The 21,179-nt window shown below is 39.9% G+C and overlaps 1 protein-coding gene across 4 annotated transcripts in view; it reads right to left on the reverse strand.

Moving 5' to 3' along the window:
- Positions 1-11,001: 11,001 nt before the first annotated feature.
- Positions 11,002-21,179, reverse strand: part of PDE1A (phosphodiesterase 1A) — a 171,215-nt gene continuing 161,037 nt past the window's right edge. For 2 of the 4 annotated variants that reach the window (XM_060688050.2, XM_060688052.2), the window contains exons 14-15: positions 15,703-15,808; positions 11,002-14,208 (exon numbers count right to left, since the gene is read on the reverse strand). In XM_060688050.2, the coding sequence (XP_060544033.2) occupies positions 15,747-15,808 (62 nt within the window). In that variant the 3' untranslated portion in view covers positions 11,002-14,208; positions 15,703-15,746. Of the gene's footprint in view, positions 14,274-15,702; positions 15,809-21,179 lie in introns of all 4 variants that reach the window. The other 2 variants (XM_060688051.2, XM_087882075.1) reach the window with 1 other exon arrangement.

Raw genomic sequence — 21,179 nt, forward strand, 5'->3', positions numbered from 1 at the left:
TGGTACTTTGTAGAGTCTTTCTTGCAGCAAGAAAGCCAGAATTGATGGGATTCCTTGCAGATGCTCTACAAAGATTGGGAAGAATCTATGGCCTCTTCTGATCCTCCAACTCTGGCTAAAGAAAGAATAAGTTGCTGAAAAACCTCTTCTAGCTTTTGCCAGGGCCAAAGATGAGGAGAAGGGGCTGAGAAGGATGGTCCAGGGAAGAAAGAAAGCTACTCTGCTCCAGTGGTGAAATTCAAAATTTTAAACTACCGGTTCTGTGGGCATGGCTTGGTGGGCGTGGCTTGGTGGGCATGGCAGGGGAAGGATACTGCAAAATCTCCATTCCCACCCCACTCTGGGACCAGCCAGTGATGGTATTTGCCGGTTCTCCGAACCACTCAAAATTTCTGCTACCGGTTCTCCAGAACCTGTTAGAACCTGCTGGATTTCAGCCCTGCTCTGCTCCTAGAAGCAAGTGGGCTCAACGATCGGAACTTGCAGAGCAATTATTAGGGAATGCCTGGGTCAAAACTTTAGTGAAAAAAAGTCTTTTTAGAGTATTTACTCATTTCTGGTTTTCCATGTGGGCAGTGAAGAAATATTGTCATGCTTTCCTACTTGCAAAAGAAAGGGGAGTAGAGACTTTTCAATAGTTTAAAAACTGTTGAAAACTATTATTTTCGTCTTGTTTTTATGAGATTCTGAGGCATTGCTGTCTGAAATATCTCAAGAAATTCCGTAGATGATTAGTATTCAGAGTTCCTTGGGCTGCAAAAAAACAGGCAAACAGAATTTCAAAACTGGTTAGGGAAATGTTCTTTAATAGTTCAACTTCTAAGGAAAAGTTTCCATATGGACATCATCCTGGGAAGAGTGAAATTTTCCATCCAATGGTCTCTTAAGCTTTTTGAGATTTCCACACTTCTACACATGGGTGGCTCCAGATTGCCATTTACATTAAACTGGTGTTTTTTAATAGATTACTTATAAGATTTCCCTAATTTGCTGGGAGAGCAAATTTCTCTGGTAAAATTCCATTAAGATATACACAAAAATATCCTGAGCCTGACTGTGTCAAAGAAATGAGCTCCTAGTTTGCAATTCCCAACTCTGGATGTGGCCAGGAGGTTTACGGCAATCATGTGATCTCCAAAAAACAGATTGCTACACCTTCAAACCTCAGCATATAATATCATCACTGGATCCACTTTTAACATTTTGAATGCATGTGATGCACACTTTGATTTATAAATCCAACAAGAATCTTATTGAAGCCAATAGCTAGTTGCTATTTTTAAGTGGCATTTTAAATGAGTCTTCAGTCCTTTTGATTTTAAGAGATCTTGCTTCCAATTATCTATGGAATTTCCATCTTAAAATAAATAGCACTTTCAGATGATCAGCAAATTCACTAACTAGCAAATTCAGTTGGTGACCTTGTATAGGCACATCCATCATATCTTTCTTTTCTAAATCTCTAAGTCTACTTGCGATACAGCTTAAGGGGAAAGAATAACAGTTTTGCAAAATACGTGGAACAAGGTAAATAGAGTCATGAGTATTTGAAGAGCCCTCAAAGAAGCACATTACACTATATGCAATCGTTCAACTATTTCTTCTTGGTTCTCATAGAAGATAGGAGGCCAATGGAAAGATACAGATGAAATAACCCCTGGATTTTCACTTGAGAAAAGTTCAGCTATGCTGTTCAAGAAAGGAGAACTAACCTGAACCCTTCTTATGCCATGTCCAAGGGAAATACATTTTTTGGGGGGACGTTAACTACAAAAGACCATGTGGAAGCACGGAGATAATTCTAGAAGGAGAATTGTTAAAGGCTCCTAGATTAGCTTTACAATAATAATAATTTTACAACAGAAAAAAAAAAACCACATGAAAACTCAATGACAATTTCCCCAATGGACTATTGCAAAAGGGTATTGATCTCCCACATTTTAGGTATAAAATTGAACCAAATGGCATTTCATATTACTGGATCCAAAATGTGTCACATCATGTTAAGAATAACCTTGACAAATTGAAATACTTCTCTTGCTATGGGTAGAGCTGGGTATGATAAGCAGTGGTGAAATCCAAATTTTTTTACTACTGGTTCTGTGGGTATGGCTTGGTGGGTGTGGTGTGGCTTGGTGGGTGTGGCAGGGGAAGGATACTGCAAAATCTCCATTCCCACCCCACTCTAGGGGAAGGATATTGCAAAATCTCCATTCCCATCCCACTCTGGGGCCAGCCAGAGATGGTATTTGCTGGTTCTCCAAACTACTCAAACTTTCTGCTACCTCTTCTCTAGAACCTGTCAGAACCTGCTGGATTTCACACCTGATGATAAGCTAAGAGAAGAAGTTAAGGGAGGTCATTACCCCCCACCCCCCGATAATAACAATGGAGATTTCAGCTCAACATTAGAAGAAATTGCTTAAAGGTATCAATTGTTGGATAGACTAAATTGCCTATTGTGGCTTTTGCATTATAAGATGCACCTGACCATAAGACACACCTAGGTTTAGAGGAGGCAAACAAGACAAAAAAATATCAAGGGGAGCCTGAGAGGACCACAGATAGGTGTCCTCTCATGTGCCAGCTCTGCCTATTGACTCCTGCACTGCAGAAAAGAGACAGAAGAGGCGGGTTTCAGCATTGTAAAAGGACCCCGATGCTGCAGCCTGGCTGCTATTCACCAAAGGACCAGCACCAGTCCACCATTGGGGACCCCTGAGGTAATACACTTCACAGTCTGTGACGCAATATTCGGTCCATAAGATGCACAGACATTTCCACCCACTTTTGGGGGGAAAATAGTGTGTCTTATGGAGTGAAAAATACGGTATATGGTAAAGAAGAAATCATGCCTGCATTTATACAGAGGATGGCTAGCCATGACTAATGTGGCAGCAGTTCTTGTGCTAAGCAGGACTTTAACCTGAACTAGCTATTTTGTGAAATGGTTTGATTTGTATTAAGGAGGAATGATATGGCCACTTAGTAGGGATTTAGAGAAGAGATTTTCAGAAAAAAAACTATACCTATATGCCTATACTGCTTGATCATAAAGCATTTCCTATTAATGTTTTTGCAATTATACCTGAAGGACTCCAAAATATTCTCCCTATATTTCCTTAAGAGCTTTCTTTTCTTCATGTCATTGTCTCCTCCAGATGTTTTTTGGCTGTGTGTATTTTCCCCCAGATCATCAGTCTGAATGGCTACTGAATGTTATATAAATACATTAATTGAGCACAGAGTGCTCATCAGTTTCTGGCATAACAACGAAGAGACATTTGTCCCCTGAAAATTTAACCCAGACACTTATCCAGAAGACTTATTCAGGTCTTTTGCCTGTTAAATAAAATTAATCCTCTGCTGGCAATGTCTTCTCCTGGGATTTACCTGAACTTTGGGAGACAGGGAAGCTGCAGAACTTGGAAAAGAGATGAATGTACTACGCTGTTTTCCCCAAAATAAGACATCCCCTGATAATAAGCCCAATTGGGCTTTTGAGCACATGGCAATAAGGCCAAGCGCTTATTTCAGGGTTCAAATATATATAAGACAGGGTCTTATTTTCAGGGAAACACGGTATGAAAGGCAGGACACCCATGCTCTTACCCACCGCTTGCCCCTCTCCTAATAGATTAGTCCTGGAATTTCTGCCAAGTTCCCTTCTTTGTTCTCCAAATGCAGAATAATTTTTCTCCCGCTGCATTCTCCAGATGTTTCTTTTTACAATATCAGATAGAAGTCCAGCTCTGTTCAGCAGGGCTTCTCATTTTAGCTATAAAACATGGCAAAAACTTTGCTCCTTGCAAGCCTTCAGTGTGTACATGCAAGAGTTAACGGGGAAATTGAGACTATCCAGAAACAGCACTCCAATATTCCAAGTTGTTGAGAAAGTGCTTGTTAAGAAGACACCTACGATTTCTCCCCTTGCCTGACGAGCCTGTTAGGTTCATTCAGAGTTCAAAATACTCCCTCTGAAAACTCTCTGTGATCATCCCCCAAACTTGTCCCATTTCAGGCAAACTAATTACTTCTAAATCGTATGCATATACTGTATTATTATTACATGTGTGCAATCAATGCTATTTCTGATCATATAAGCCCTCGAGGTGAATGGATGATAACTAAACCAAAGTATTCTGGTAAAATTAAAACAATCAAAGTCACTATCATTCAAATCAAAGAGTAGTGAAAAACTTGCCAAAAGCAAGAGGGATGCGTTTTTCCTTTTTTCCCCTAAAATTTGAGGGGTTAGAGATGGCATTTCTTTGTGAAACCTGTGCTACTAAATGATAACTGCAGAGGCTTTGTGGTAGTTGATGATGATGATTTGATTCATTTAACTGAGTCCAACTCTTGGCAATTCAAATCTCAAGATGCCAATCCATAGCTTGCAATATGCTCATACTAATAAGTCTTTCTTGAAAATGTAAATTTCCAATAGAAGCTCACTTCGGTTGCCAGGAGGCTACACTGAAAACCAGCACTGATTTATGTTCAGATCTCATATCCTTTTTCTAGGAATTCACCTGAACTGAATCTGAAATATGCAGATTGGAATAAAAAAAAACATCCACCCATGTTATACGGTGGTTATAAATATAGCAGTGGTTCAGATCCCTGGGGTTTTTTGGGAGTCCATTTCCCCACAGCTGTTCAGCTTCCTAGTTTATTTTTGAACTCAGTCCAAATACCTAATCAATTTTCCAAAGTTAATCCTTTTGTCTTTGGCCCAATTATAATTTAAATCTAATCTTTTGGTATCCTAAAGACAAAACTTGTGTTATAGCTCATGACAATTAGAAGTCTTGGTAATTAAAATGTGATGTGTGTGTGTATGTGTGGCAGCTCTCTTTCGTGATGAACTACCAGACATCCTTTTGGTCAACCTTGGGATGCTTTGTTGGTTGGGTCACCAATGCTGTGTTGATCCAACTTATTCTTCCTGCTTTGATTAGCCACAGCTTGCTGAAAAATCACAGCTGCCTAGGTTTATTCAACAGCCAAGCCATATATTATGATTTACAAGCTACATTTACTGAGCTCACATAATATGTTAATCTATAGAACCATTTGTTTGTCTTTAGGATAGCAGGATGTGCAAACTGTATAGCAAACTTAGTTTTAACTTTCAGTATCACTTTGTTGGATTGTGGCTGGACATCTGTTGGCCAGATTTGCTGGCTTTTCTTTATATATAATTACACACATACACATACAGTGTACATATACACACCTAGAAAGTCCAGCAAAGTTTTAGGCCTTATATCAATTAGTTAAATTATGGTGGGATGCCCCCTAAGCAAGATATAATTCTTGCACTGCAACAACTGAACTACTAGAACATTGTTGGAGATTTTAATTCAGCACCTTAGGGAAGAAATCAATGCATTAATACGACACAAGAGCCATCCGACAAAACAATACAGATCAAAATTTCTGCTTGTGAATTGGCAAGAATTTTGGAGAACCAGTTGAGTGGAAGTGAGCATGTGCACCTTCTTTGGCCCATTCAATTATCATATCCTTCTCTCCCCCTCCCCCGCCCTTTTGAAAATGCCAACTGCTTTTGGAAATCCCATCTGGGGGAGAAGGAAACAGTGAAAGGTTAATTAGCTCTTCAAAATGACCCTCCTATAATGCAAATCTTTCTTTCTCTTTTCCCCATACCCATATGGGCAGGCCCACAATGTAGCACAGAAATGGATCCCCAACTGTATCAATGCTGCAGTCAATGCAAAGGAAAAGGCATTATTTGTATTGCATAGATTGACAGCTGGACAGAAGTGGGGGAGTCAGCTCGTTTCTTTTGATCAATTTGTACCACCCTTCGGCGAATGAAATCAATCTGAGAATAGCTGAATGGCTGTGTAGTAAACCAGTTACACTGTGAATTGCATGGTGGGAAAGAATACTCCACATGGTGTCCTTTCTCAAAACGGACTTTATGCAAGAGATATAATGTTGCACCGGATTCATGTGAGAAAGAAAATGCTCCTTTATGCAAGTGAATAATACAATTGGGAGAGACTGTTCACAATGATCTCTAAATGTGCTTCATCCCACTCTTGCTGGAGCACAGTGGCTCATGTAGTTAGGATGCTGGGTTGGAGGTTAGCAAGCCCACGTTTGAGACCTGAGTGAGATTGAGTGCCCCTGCATGGTGGGATAAGCTCCTGTCCTTTGCTCCAGCTCCTGCCAAGGACATAAAAAGAACCCCAACTTGGTGTCTCCTGGGCAACAGTGATGTCATCAGCTAATTCTTTCGACCTGGAGGCATGTTGGTGCTTCTGTTATGAGTGTGATGTGATGCCTCTCTTTAATGATAACTTAATCATTTTACATAGTCAAAGTGGCTAAGATGTTCTAAGATATGAACCTGAAGATGAAGACATTTAAAATAAGTATCTTCATGCAATAAGGTAATTTCTCTAAGCAATAGATGACTATCTTCCTGCACATAGCTTTTAGAAAGAGAAAAGGAGTCAGAGTCACTTCCATTCCAAAACCTGTTTAGTTAGAGATGCTTGGCAAAATACAAGTGTCCCTATGTGATGGGGAAAAAAATTGCTCTTAGCTCTTCTTGAAAATACTGTTATAGTTTCACAGGAGTTGGCTGTGATTTGTTGCATATCTAAGAATCAACAGAGATATTCTTTCAAAGCAAAGCTTCCTCCGGTAGGTGAGAAAATCATTCCAGAAGGCCACAGATGCTTAACTATTCATTGTTAGCCACTCACTGCGGGATAAAATGCACCTTCGAACAGAAAATCATCTCTGATTGCTCTAGTCTCCTGGTTGAATAATCACATGTGTTTATATAGCAAATAGAGCAAACTGAGTCTTCACTTCTGACTTTAGCATATTTCAAGCAACAACCCAGGGAGCATCAAGCATTTTGGATCAAGGAGCCTCAAAATATTTTATTGTTATAATAAATTATATTGTTATAATAAAATAATCTTCTCCTCCTCCTCCTCCTACTTCCCCCTTCTTCCTTCTCTCCTTCCTGCCCCTCCTCCCCCCTTCCCTCCTCCTCCTCTTACACAAAGGTTCTATAGCTTGTATATCACCTCAAATTGAAAAGCAACTTGAAAGTAGGATTTCAAGGGTCAATGACAAGTAATTTCACAAATATGGCCAGGCTGATTTCTTGATAGTAAAGTAGAAGTGTTTTATCCCTTCTTCCAACCCTGGTATTTCCTGCTGATCTGCCATCCAAGTTCCAGCCAGGCTTGCTATCTGCTGAGACTTAGAAAAAAAAATACTGTCATCAATAGAAATACTGAAAAGCAAAGTGAGCAAGGATGAGAACAAGTGAATAAAATTTTGGATGCTGTTAACAGGAGATTGTCCACTGACAGCTCTACAAAGAAGGACCTGTGGGCACATTATCTTTCAGTCACTGTCTTCTGCCGAAGGAGCAGAAGGACTTTGGCTCTGAAAACTATAGTGGCAATGTAGAAGACCATCATTATTTTGAGAAGTTTATTGACATGTTTTGATTTCTTCTTCGTATTAAAAAAAAAGTTGGGGAGTTTAGAACTCGTTCAGAGTTAGCCTGCTTGTTTTCCTCTCTTGCTTGGTGAACAAAAGAGAAAGGGGGGGGGGAGAGAGAATTTGTCACGTAACTGCAAAGCTTTTTTTCAAAAACTTTTGCTGTCAAAGTCTTAGACTTTTAATTCCCATTCAGACTCATGTGCCATTCAATCAAAGTCAAATCTTGCAGTCCTGATCATAATAGCGCCATGAAATCATGATTCCAGGTTTTGATACAAACCTTGTTTGTTTGTTGAAAGCTTCTGCATGAAACTTAGCACTAGTTTGTATGATAACTGGCTGCCCTTGAGATATCTCTGCTGTCATTATTAAGGAGCTCCTGGTTGATTGTAAGAGATTTGGGCAACACCTTGCTTGGTATGTCTGCTTTTTATAACAAACTTTTAACTCTGTTTGCATGAGCTAATAAGAAAGCTTAACATTCCCTTATTTACTGGGCTGCTGATTTCCTCTGGGTCCAAGGGAACCAATTGCCTGGGCATCTCATCGCTGCCCTGACACATGGCAAAACAAGGCATGGTTCTGCCACTGTGCCTGGGGGCATCTAGCAATGAATGGTGGGGGGGCTTTTACAATGCCTCTGTTCAGCTGACGTAAGGTTGGATTCTGTCACTGACTATGATTTTTTTTGTTTTAAATGGAGTGTGTTTTTTATATATTTGTATATTGATTTTGAACTGGCTTTTATTGGATTTTTTAAACAAACTATTGCCAGTCACTTAGATGAGACAGGTGGCCAGACAAATCAAATAAACCATATTTAAACATCAAGGGAAAGAATGACTTTTGACTTTGACAAGGGTCAAATGTTTGAAGAAGCCTCCTTAGGAGGCTTAGCTCCATGCCCCACTTCCTATGACCAGATTGTTCTTCCATTTTGCAGTTTCCATGTAACTTCCTTTCAAACATTTTAAACTTCACAGACGTCCTATGAGCTTGTAAATTATGAGTGGATCATATCAAGATATATTTGGCTGGTAGTGGGTTTCAAATTTGTTACTACTGGTTCTGTGGGTGTGGCTTGGTGGGCATGGCATGGCTTGGTAGGTGTGGCAGGGGAAGGATATTGTAAAATCTCCATTCCCACCCCACTCCACGGGAAGAGTACTGTAAAATCTCCATTCTGTCCCCAATCCAGGGGAAGGTTACTGCAAAATCCCCATTTCCTCCTGATCAGCTGGGACTTGGGAGGCAGAGAATAGATGGGGGTGGGGCCAGTCAGAATTTTTACTACCGGTTCTCCGAACTACTCAAAATTTCCGCTACCGGTTCTCCAGAACTAGTCAGAACCTGCTGAAACACACCTCTGATTTGGCCCTGAGATGGTGCTGGATTTAGTTTTATTGGAGTGGGACAGACACATTTTCTCTTTTTGTTTATTCAGATTTAAAAGAGACAAGCGCATTGTACTGAGGTCTTTGACTGTTGTGTTCTCTAAGGCAGGATTGGTTAGTGGAATCCATTTTGCTATGTTTTTTTTTTCTTAACTAGACTTCCCAATTTTGATGACATAGGAACACTTGCTGTTAAAATAAATTATCCATGCTTCAAACCTATTTTTAATCCTAGCACTGAAGAGAGGTCACAGTCCATTCCTCTATACTCCAGGCCTTTTAACTTCAGGAATGCAAATACAGGGTTGGGAATGCTGTATTCATAGATGTGCGAGTTTGATGGGATCTAATACATGATCTGATGCAAGTCTCTTCTCTCTCTCATTTTGACAGTACAATACTGGGGATCTGCCTCAGTACATCTATATTTATTAACTATGTATGTATTTAACCAGTTTTGCCCTCCACAATAGGGTGTCAGGGTTCCAAGTAATACACCAGCCTGTGCCAATATGATATATCCAATAAAACTAATCTTTGAGGAACCTACCTGCCTCAGAGTTCCGTTTGCTATGGGTATATTACTTGGAACCCTGACATTAAACCAAATCTGAAGGTTTCCACGGTTTTCACCTAATTAAAAGTAAACATTTTTCCCCTTTCTCCAAATAATCAGTCACATGGTCCAGTCAGGGTGCAACCCAGTTGCTTGGTAACATCGCTCCTCCTTTCTTCAGCCACCTGGGGAAATGTCCTTGGTTCACAGGGGAAACTATCTTGTTTTGGCTACAAAACCCCAGCTATCACAATTCCGCCCTCCCTAATCCCCATCTCCAGTGTGGCAACCCTGGAGCCTCAAAATGGCCTCAGTCAGGCCAGCTCCAGAATTGACAATAGTCTCTCTTCTAGGAGGAAAAGGAATAGCCCTGTATTAACCATTATACAAAATAAACACATGTTAAAGGTACATAGAGAAAGAAAACATCACAGAGTCCCTGTTCCCCCCCATCCCCGGATCTATTGGCAGTGTTCAAAGTTGAACACTGCCATGTTCAACTTTGGTTTTCAATACATTGAGTCTTAAGAGCCGCGGTGGCATAGTGGTTAGAAAGTGATATATTGCAGGCTAACTCTGCCGACTGCCAGCAGTTCGATCCTGACCAGATCAAGGTTGACTCAGCCTTCCATCCTTCCAAGGTCGTTAAAATGAGGACCCAGATTGTTGGGGGCAATATGCCAACTCTGTAAACCGCTTAGAGAGAGCTGTAAAGCACTACGGAGTGGTATACAAGTCTAAGTCCTATTGCTAAGTGTTATTAACGTTTTGTTAGTTAAGCAATGGAAGGGTTGGGGGGCAGCACAGTTGGGCTCTGCTTAGGGCATCAGTTGGCCTTAATCTTTCCCTGAGAAGGAACATTAATAGACCCTTTTTGTTCAAGGATCATAGAGGCAGAGCAGAGGTCTGGTGCATCTGCAGAGAAACGAGGAAAGCTTACTGGTTCCTTCCAATGTTTATGCACTGTAATCAAAGGTCTGAAAAATTATTCATGTGTAAGTGTGTTTCTTAACAATAGGAATCATCCCCCCTCCCGCCCCCGGTATATGGAGAATTCCAGGCTTTTTCTGGAAAATGTATTAAGAACCTCCCTTTAGTTCCTCAGCCTCAGGGCTAAAGAAAAATATGGTTAGCCCTCATTTAGTGACCAAACTTTGTCATTGAGTTGATCGCTAAGTGAAACCATGACTGATCTTACTTCAGCTTTCCTTTCTTTACAGATCTATGAAGGTTGTCAATGCAAGGACTGGTCTCAAAGTCATAACTATGAATGGTCAGTGTATGAGGCAGTTGCTAATTGAGGATTACCTGCATTAGGAAGGATCCAGCACCTGCTGCCTACACCCATCACACATCCAAGAGGAAGGGTGTACACAATGAAGTGAAGACATGAGACTGAGTAACATTGGGAAATTACTGAATCACAAGCCACAGAAACCAATGGCAGTTTATAGGACATCAGTATTGCTAAGCATAGCTATAGAGAGTGACCAAATAGTTTTCATAATATTAACTCAAAATTTCCACACAATCAATGTTTTACAAAGATTGCTTTCCAATATAATTTATTTAGACATCTTATCTTAGGCAACTACAGCAGAAAAAAGCTCCCCATACATTCCATGAGGATTGCCACACTAAAAATTAATTCTTTTAAAATGCTGAAATTATAATTCATGTTTATATTACACAGTATGCCAGAAATCTCAAGATAAATATATACAAAACAAAAGTTGGAAAGTATACTCCTATGTCTATTCAGCTACTGTATACTCTGAGGAGTGCAAGGTAAAAAGATTAGGCCACCACTTTAATTTCCCACAATGCTCCCAAAAAATTAAACATGGCAGACCTGCGGCCATCCATGTGAACAAATTTACTTATCATACAACTCATACTAGGTGGCTCTGGAAAGGACAATGTATACTAACTATAAGTGTACAGAAAAGACCAGATCAGACAAGACATATGCTGCATAAATCATTACAAAACCAAACAAGTAATCCATAATGTGGTCCCAATTCAATATTAACGTTGAGAGAAATTTAAAAGACCTGTGGAGGAAAAACCTTCTTTCACTGAAGCCCATCACAGTGTTAAAAAAGCAGCCTAAAGCTAAAACAAAACAAAGAGAACATGTAAAAAATGGGTATCCCCTCCCCCGCTCCCCATTTTCTGGTCCCAAACACATGTCGTACATCAGCATGTCATACGTCATGGATTTTCACAGTATGTCTGTTTTACTGACAAGCCAATGAAATGAAAGAGCATGACTTCGAATTAGGATTCTAAGACTTGCCACTATCCATACCTTGCTTGTTTTAACTGTTTGTCCCAATTGAAAATATGACCTTTTCAACATAAGGCAACATAGAGGGGGGATAACCCCGAACAAACTATGCAAAAGCAGATCTTAATGGGATTGAGTCCACTGCATTCCCTTCTCCCCTACAAAAATCAAAATTATGAGATTATGCTCAGTAACTGCTGTCGTTCTTCATTGGTAGCATAAAACTAAATAAAATTTTCAGTGGTAAAATAAAGGCCACAAAATGTATGTTCCTACCGGATTGGCCTCAAGGTCAAACATTTCTCAATGTCACAGAGCCTCTCCCAAGGGGTGCTAACGCAAATGCTTTTAAAGAAACTTACAGTACATCTGCCAGAAGCAGACAATGGCATTTATATGGAGTTACAGCTGAAACTGCATCGTATTCGACAGAAGATAATTGCCTTTCTACTTGTTGAAGACTCATGCTTGGCAAAGCTTTAATTTGAACTGACCTACCATTTGGTGGGCGAGATGACTACAAGCATGCAGGTGACCAAAAAAGATTAATCCTAAATAATTAAGGCATTATATGAGGGCTTCCAAAATAAAACTGTAGATCTCTTTGCTGTTGCTGGACAGTCCCATACAAGGAAAAGATCTTGAGGAACCCCCTATTTCCCCCCCCCCCAGAAGAAGTGGACATCTCCATTTTGCATACGGGAGCTCCAGGTTGAAGAGTCTACAAGTATTTTCCTGAGAAATCCCTAGGATTAACGAAAGAATATATTCCTGTGGGTTGATAGATATCTCTTGAAGCTTCTCGATGCAAAAAAACATTCACGAGAATGGTTATCTTTAATCATGGGAAAATAATTCAGTGAGAGCATGAAGACACGGCGAATTATCCAAATTCCTCTGCCACTTGATAGTAGCAGCGTATGGGTATGTACTCAGGACTACGTATACATACATAGGCACATTCACAGACAGGGCAGAAAGAGAGAAAGCACTTCCGCAAAAGTGTCAGTTCCATCATAGAAACATTTCAGACAGTTTTGTTCTTCCAAAGGGCGTCCCGCTATGGTATATTGCACACAAAGTCAATGCTTAAATACAAGCTCTGCCCTTTTGACAGAAAGAGTTGCCACATGCTTTTTTTAAAAAAAAATATTATTATCATCATTTCAATCCACTCACCCAAGCTTTCCTTCAAATCAAATAGCTGGTATCTAATAGGCACAGCTCATATATGGCTTTGGCGACCCCTTTGACATGGGTTTTGTAATGGGATGGATGCTCTTGCTCTCTAGCCTCGCCCAAAAGTGTGGAGAGCAACTAGCTCCAAAGGGAGAAAGTCAGAAAAAGCAGGCAGAGCGCTTGTCAAGTCTTGGTTTTTGCCGCTTCCCTCAGTAGGGAGGGAGAGAAAGCCTCCAGCTGACTTCTGTCTACAGAGTGAAAACAACTTCAGATGTATAAAAAAAATCCATACAGTATTCCCTTGGCATATTTACCAAGATGGTCTGCAATATGAATCCTTTAAAAAGAGACAAAGTGTTGGCTTGCCTAGTTTAGTGAGTTTGACTTTAGCTGATAGCAGTTCTGCAAGCTCCTAGAGCAGTCCAACCTTGACAACTTTAAGACTTGTGGACTTCAACTTCCAGAATTCTGGGAGTTGAAGTCCACAAGTCTTAAAGTTGCCAAGGTTGGAGACCCCTGTCCTAGATTGAGGTCTCTCATACAACCCTGAAGTCTCAACTTGTTTTTCTCTGGCACACCGAAGTTTGCATCATGGACTCCCTATATGCTTAGCTGCTAAATCATGGCTTCTTCCAAGAGTCCGAGACCCAGAAACTAGCATTTGATCTTCTCAAAGAATTTGACGTAGCCGTGTTTTATTAGTTTTAAATAGATATTTTTATACCCTTCAGAAATAAGGCTGGTTATGTAAAAGACCAGAGGTTTACCTCATTAGATACCTGTAAAACCATCACTACTTATTCAAGGGGCTTTCTACAATTCTTAGTATTTTTAGTGCAGCTTTTCTGAATCCTCTACCCCATATTTCTATAAAAGCAGAAATCTGTACATCTGGATATGTCATGAATCAACAAGACAGCAGAGAAGCAGCTTGCAGCTGTCTACACTAATTGCACGTTGCGATCCAGTCCACGGTCCTCTTAATCATCTCCAAGTGAGGCAATCTGCTCAGAGGAAGCTTCCACAAAGTTTCTGCTAATCAGGCACTTCCTCCCTTCAGCAGTCATTCAATATGGCTGTGTGTATGTGTGTCTAACAAATGTTTTGGCTGAAGATGTATTCCAGCTACGTTAAGGGATAATAGAAGAACTGAAGAAGAAATCAAACAAGGTCTTGATAGCTGCAAATCAATGCCTTGAATTATCAGCTCATTCCTTTGTGGCGGTACATAGAAAAGATAGCAGCCTTGTGTTGAACGAAGACCCTTTCTTGCTGTTCAGTTCATCCTGCAGTGGTATTAGAGAGAAGACATTTCGGAGATTTGTTCTTGCATGAAACTTTAGGCATTTAACTAGAGACAAGGAATAAGTAAATTTAGGATACACAGTTCACTCTGTACCGACAAAAAGAAAACTGTTTTGTAAACTGAGAATGTTACTCATAAAAGGTACAACAAAGATATAAGGGCAGAATTGCAAAAAGGAGCAAGACTGGAGGTTTTGGCCTTCATGTTAACTCTGCTCTACTTCACAGTGGTCTTTTGAGTAAAGCAGGGTGGTTTATTATTATTATTATTATTATTCTGGCATGAAACCAAAATGAAGCAAAACACATTATAACTCAGCATGATGTGTCAACTTGGTCTAGAGTCTGTTGGAAAGAGAACAGCATGGAATAAGAAGATGTTGGGGGGTGGGATTCTCCTGAGAAACTGAAAAGAAGATGGCTTGCTGGGATCCTGGGTAAGAGCCCTCCGGGCATCATCTGGCTGTCTCCTTGAATGGCATACCTTTAAGATTGGTTGGACTTGGAACTGATGTTGGCTCAAACATTGGGGGTTTGCACCTGGCCTAGGAAAAAAGTCCGGGACTCCAGAGGGGATTCATTATCAGAAGGCTTTTCTCAAAACATACAAGCATAAAAACAGTCTCTTTTCCAGCTGACAGGAGGAGTCTGGTACCTTTTCCAACTAACAGATTTTATTGGGAGGCATCAGCTTTTGTGAGTTCATGACATTTGTTAAATTTAGAGCAACAAAGTAAGGTGTTTTTGTTGGAAAAGTTGCTGCCAAACTACCTTTTTTAAAAAAAATCACAGCTTAAAGCGTAAAGATGGTGAATATGAATACGGATTATAAAATGCTAGGGCCTGGATGATGATAGATACAGATAGATAGATAGATAGATAGATAGATAGATAGATAGATAGATAGATAGATAGATGATAAATAGATAGATAGATAGAATTCTTTATTGGCCAAGTGTGATTGGACACACAAGGAATTTGTTTTTGGTGCATATGCTCTCAGTGTACATAAAAAGAAAAGATACATTCGTTAAGAATCATAAGGTACAACACTTAATGATAGTCATAGGGTACAAATAAGCAATCAAATTATCAAATCATAGTAGGAAACAATCAATATAAATCGTAAGGATACAGCAACAAGTTACAGTCATACAGTCATAAGTGGGAGGAGATGGGTGATAGGAACAATGAGAAGATTAATAGTAATAGTAATGCAGACTTAGTAATGCAGAATAGTTTGACAGTGTTGAGGAAATTATTTGTTTAGCAGAGTGATGATAATGATGATGATGATGGGAAACCTTGACCCTAATTTCACCTTTTCCTTGTGTGCATAAATGCACCACAATGATAAGACCCTCAATATATTAGTAAAGGTTTATTTTTGTAACAAAGTAAACCCTTCTTCCTTTCAGAAGCATAGAGAAAGAAAGGAAGGTAATCATATTTAGAGAAGAACTAGGATAACTTACCTCTTAGTCTGAAAATGAGCAGAAACAACAAAGGTACGATTGACCTAACTGGACAGTTCTGGCTCTTTCAGTGGCTCTTCAGAATTCTCACTGAGATTAGGCTCGCCTGAAATTCAAAAACAGAAACTGCTATAAATGGCTCCACATGCTGTTCATCTTTAATTTGGTGCCGGGTGACCTGTGTGGCTCAGTGGTTAGAGCAGAGGCGCACAATCTGAGCCCCCGGGCGCATGTTGTGCACAAAAACTTTGAGTGTAGCCCCTCGAAAAGCATGGGAATTGTAAGAGATAAAGATTCAAGAAATCTTTATTTAAAGAACCAACTGCAAACTTCCCTTTTATTAGGGAAAAGATTCCTTGCTGACCAGTTCATAGCAAAGCTGTGAGAAAGAGAATTAGAAAGTCTCTGCCTGTATATGTATATGTATATGTCAGTGGTGGGTTTCAAATTTTTTTACTACCAGTTCTGGGGGCATGGCTTGGTTGGCATGGCTTAGTGGATGTGGCAGGGGAAGGATATTGTAACATCTCCATTCCCACCCCACTCCAGGGGAAGGATACTGTAAAATCTCCATTCCCTCTCCAATCCAGGGGAAGATTACTGCAAACGCCCCATTTCCACCCGATCATCTGGGACTCAGGAGGCAGAGAATAGATGGGAGTGGGGCCAGTCAGAATTTTTACTACTGGTTCTCCAAACTACTCAAAATTTCCGCTACCGGTTCTCCAGAACTGGTCAGAACCTGCTGAAACCCACCTCTGGTATATGTATATGTATATGTATATGTATATGTATATGTATATGTATATGTATATGTATATGTATATGATGTATATGTATATCATCATCATTTTAGCCATTATCTATCCATTGCAGGATGAAGGCATCTTCTGCATGTCTCCAACCAATATGGCCCTGCCCTGAGCTTTCTTTTGCCACCAGGGCCAGCAATGCTTGCTGATGTTGCTCCATCTTGTTTTAGGTATCTTTTGTGGATGCTTTTTATCAGGTGGGATCCATTCTATGACTTGGTCCATCTGCCAGCAGTTCTAAGAGCAGTTTTGGCGCAGCGGTTAGAATGCAGTACTGCAGGCTAACTCACTGCTCACTGCCAGGAGTTTGATTCTCACTGGCTAAAGGTTGACTCAGTCTTCCATCATTCTGAGAGCAGTAAAATAAGGACCCAGATTGTTGGAGGCAATATGCTGACTCTGTAACCTGCTTAGAGAGGGCTGTAAAGCACTGGGAAGCGGTATATAAGTCTAAGTGCTATTGCTATTGCTATGTGTCCAGCCCATTTTGATTTCAATTCTTTTATTCTCTTCATAATATTGTATATTTTTGTGTGTTCTCTAATCCATGTGTGGGTGTTTCTATCTTGTTTGTAATATATTGCATTGTATATTGTAATATATACAACATATTGTATTGTATATTGTAATATACAGCATATATTGTAATATATATAGAGAGATATATTGCTTCTAACTGAATAGGGTTCACCTGTTGAAATTCATGAACCTTCTTTTCATCTTAGTATATTTTGCTAAGGTGAACCCTTTCAGAACTCTGGCAAAGAATGATTATTGGAGCAAGCAGCTGCCAATGTGCCTGACATTAGCTTTATTTAATTAAGCCTGGATCAGGGGTGAAATTCAGCCGGTTCTATCTGGCTCGGGCGAACCGGTAGCGGTGGCTGTGGGAGACTCCGCCTACCTGCGTGGACATCATGACGTCACTTTTTTGCGATATTTTAAGCCTCTGCGCATTGCAAACATTTGGGGACATTTGCAAACCAGTAGGGAAGGTAAGTGAATTTCACCCCTGGCTTAGATGTAAATTAAATTTAGCTTTTGTGCTGGCTGCACCCATACTTTTGTTGAGGCTTCTCCCAATCTTTAGAATGTAGCCTTGGTCATGCAACTCAGTGGCAATAAGAGGTCCAATGAATTCATCCCTGAGGAAAGTAAAAAAAAACAGCCCCTTGAGAAGAGAGTGAGGGGAGCACCGAAGGAGCAGTGCTTTCTTCCATGGAGAAAATATGGAACAGGATGCAGTCCCTGGCAGCAAGAGTTGAAACCTTAAATGGAAGAACTTCAGACTGCAACATTTTGTTTCAGGTCCCAGTTAGATCAAACGGAAAGAGACACCATGGAAACCTTTTATTACAACAGCTATAGCAGTGGTACCTTGCAGGTCTGAATCTGCTTTCCTTCCTCCCTCTTTCTCATGAAAATGGGGGGGAGGGGGTCTTTCTGAGGCATTTTCATAAACCACTTCCTTGACCTGGGTTCAAGTCTTGTTTGTCTGATCATTGTCTTGGTAGTGGATCTTCCCTCTGTCCTTCAAGACCATCCCCTGTACCCCTTACACATTTGATTGGATTGTATAGATTTTCATGTATAAATTATATAACAAGTGAAGCGGGGCGGGGGCGGGGAGATTCCCTAAAGGACTTTTTTTCTCAGCACACTATTTGGATTATATTTTTTTCCTGGGATTTGAAAGGTATTAGTTATTTAAAGAGATGTCAATTAAATTAAATTCCCTCCCTTGTTTGAGTACATGTCACAGCTTGTCCATGTTATTTAAAAATAGCTTTGTCAGACCTGTCCCCCAACGTTTATGTAGACAAGAAATGCTTTGATAATGTCTATAGGTTCCCATTCCTCACCTTAGTATAGCTCTATGAGCTGCCTGAGTTGAGGAATCTTCACTGGAAAAAAAAAAATGGTTACTACATTTAAATCCTTCAGAGGATGTAATTTTCCCTTGTCCCACTGAAAGTAATCAAATAGATTTAAGATTGAGCAAATCATTCAACCAACTCAGTTCCAGGGCTTGTCCCAAATTTATTAGGATATGATATATTAAACATACAGTAAATAAGTACGCTATAAAGGACTGATTTTTATCTACAAGCAATTATTTCCCTGGAGATCAGCTATATAATGAACATTCCTTCCAGAATGCATCCAGATGCTTTTATTAGTTCTAATCCAAGCTAATTATGATAGTGCATTATCAAGAGCCTTCTCTCACGCCATGCAAGCAACATAACCTTCCAAGATAATGAAATGCAATATTCTGCAACTTCTCCTATAGGGAAGCGTCTCCTGAAATTAATGTAAATTAGCAATGGAACCCAAGTCGGTGTTTTTTTTTTTTTTTTTACTAGAAATGACTTTGCCCCAGGGACTCTATAATGATATTAAATGCCTGCAATTAAGGGGATGTACTTTCTAATAGAAAGTGAATGGCTCAGCCATAAAAAGGTGGCAATCCTTACTATTTACCTAGAAAAGGTTACCATGGTGTCTCAAAAGATTTGACATTCAACAAATGACAAATCTGCAGTCATTTACTTCTCTGGGAAGAAGGTCTACTTCTTGATGTCAATGGGGCTTACTTTCAAATATCCTCAGCTAAATATGTCATTTTCATTGTGCACATAATAAACTAGTATATGAAATACTTCATGTTATACCCGATAGTAGATAATAGCAGATAATAGAACAGTGAGCACACTGTCTCAGATTTGTTCACATAGGCATCGTCAACAAACTAAGATGAGGTTAACATGACACATCCACAGTCATATTAGGAGGCAGGTTCCACCCGGATATACTTGTGCCCAAGATCGGATGGAAGTTTATAAGGCACAAGATTCGCATCAGGATGTGATGATACAAATTCTATCATCCTGCACCCCCCCCCCAAAAAAAAACCTCCTGTCAATTAAACTAACCCACTTAGTATAGGGTAAAACAGATCTGGACAAGATGCAGAAAAGAACAAAGGATTTGGGTGAGATGGTATTTGTTTTTCATTTGGGGGAGGCAGAGGAATGGAAGAGACTGCAGACGGCATCCAGAGATTAACAAGGACTTTATGGAAGGTCAGACAACTAATCTGAAAATGAATGGAACATTAGCATAAGAAGTTACATTCTTGGCAAAGTTAGAGGTTTACAAGAAAGAGCAAAGCAGATTAGGAAAAAGAACAGTAAAATATATCGGAATCTCTTATTCTTTCTTGCTTTCTTTCTCTCTCAGTAAGCAAATTGATTTGCTCAGTGAGCCTAAAAGGTTCTAGGAGAAGACAGAGACACAGAGAACGGAGCAACTATTCCTCACCAGGCAATCCAATAGGCAGGATTTTCAAGGATAGTATTTATTGGCAAACTAATCACACAGGTATAAAAATAGTTTGTCACTCTAATCATTGCATTCTTTCTCTTCCAGCCAGAGGTGGGATTCAGCCAGTTCGGACTGGTTCGGATGAACTGGTTGTTAAATTTTTGTGAAGTTTGGAGAACCGGGTAATTGCACCACTGGCTGAGTCTTACCAACTCACTTGATAATGTTTCACTGTCAAGTTGCTCTTGCTATTAAGAAGTGCTTCCTAACTTTCAATCAGAATCTGCCTTCCCACAGTTTATTATATGTCATGAACCAGTGGTGGGATTAATTTTTTTTTACTACCGGTTCTGAGGGTGTGGCTTGGTGGGCATGGCATGGCATGGCTTGGTGGGTGTGGCAGGGGAAGGCTACTGTAAAATCTCCATTTCCACCCCACTCCAGGGGAAGGTTCCTACAAAATCCCCATTTTCTCCCAATCAGCTGGGACTCGAGAGGCAGAGAATAGATGGGGGTGGGGCCAGTCAGAGGTGGTATTTACCAGTTCTCCGAACTACTCAAAATTTCCACTACCTGTTCTCCAGGTGCTGAAACCCATCTCTGTCATGCACTCTAGGATGTCAGATATTGTCTTGTTTCTTCTTCTGGATGATTCCATTTAAATAATTGAGGAATGCTATAATCTCTCTCCTTAGTTGTCCTCCCAACCCCAAGTAACTTTGCCCAGTCCCCCTCAGACTCTTCATTTAAATTAGTTTCTGGTTCTCTCTTCTTTTCTAACCTTCTTTCCATCCTTTACTTTAGTTTCTTTGAATCCCAGCATAGGAACCAAGTGGAGCTGGAGCAATGCAGTATACAGAACTATTAATTTCCTATTATTTGAAAATTACATTTTTATTTATGTTGCTTAAATTGCATTTGGGGTTTATTTTGGCAACCCAAAAGCATGTTCAGCTGATTTAAATTCAGCTTGTCATTCCAATCTCAAAATCCTTTTCACACATAACCTGCCAACTATTGGCATGTTCTGTGCATGTGATCAATTTTTCCAAATGAACAACATACATTTGGGCCTATTAATTGATACCTTTTTATTCTCAGCACTTTTCTCTAGCCTATATTCCAATTTCAATTTCATCTATTCCTGATATGCAAGATACAAGATGTAGATATATACCATCTAGTGGCTTGAACATATAAATGCAGCCATTTGAGGTATCGGACAAATACCAATTTGACTACAATTCTGTAAAAACAAAGAGAAAAAAAGGAAGAAAAAAAAGAGTTCCTATTTCACTGTGAAATAATTGCTGTATTGAAGCTATTTGTTTTCCTTCA

Source organism: Pantherophis guttatus, chromosome 1 (genome assembly GCF_059756535.1).
Source record: "Pantherophis guttatus breed Tessera chromosome 1, ASM5975653v1, whole genome shotgun sequence".
Lineage (NCBI taxonomy): Eukaryota > Metazoa > Chordata > Lepidosauria > Squamata > Colubridae > Pantherophis > Pantherophis guttatus.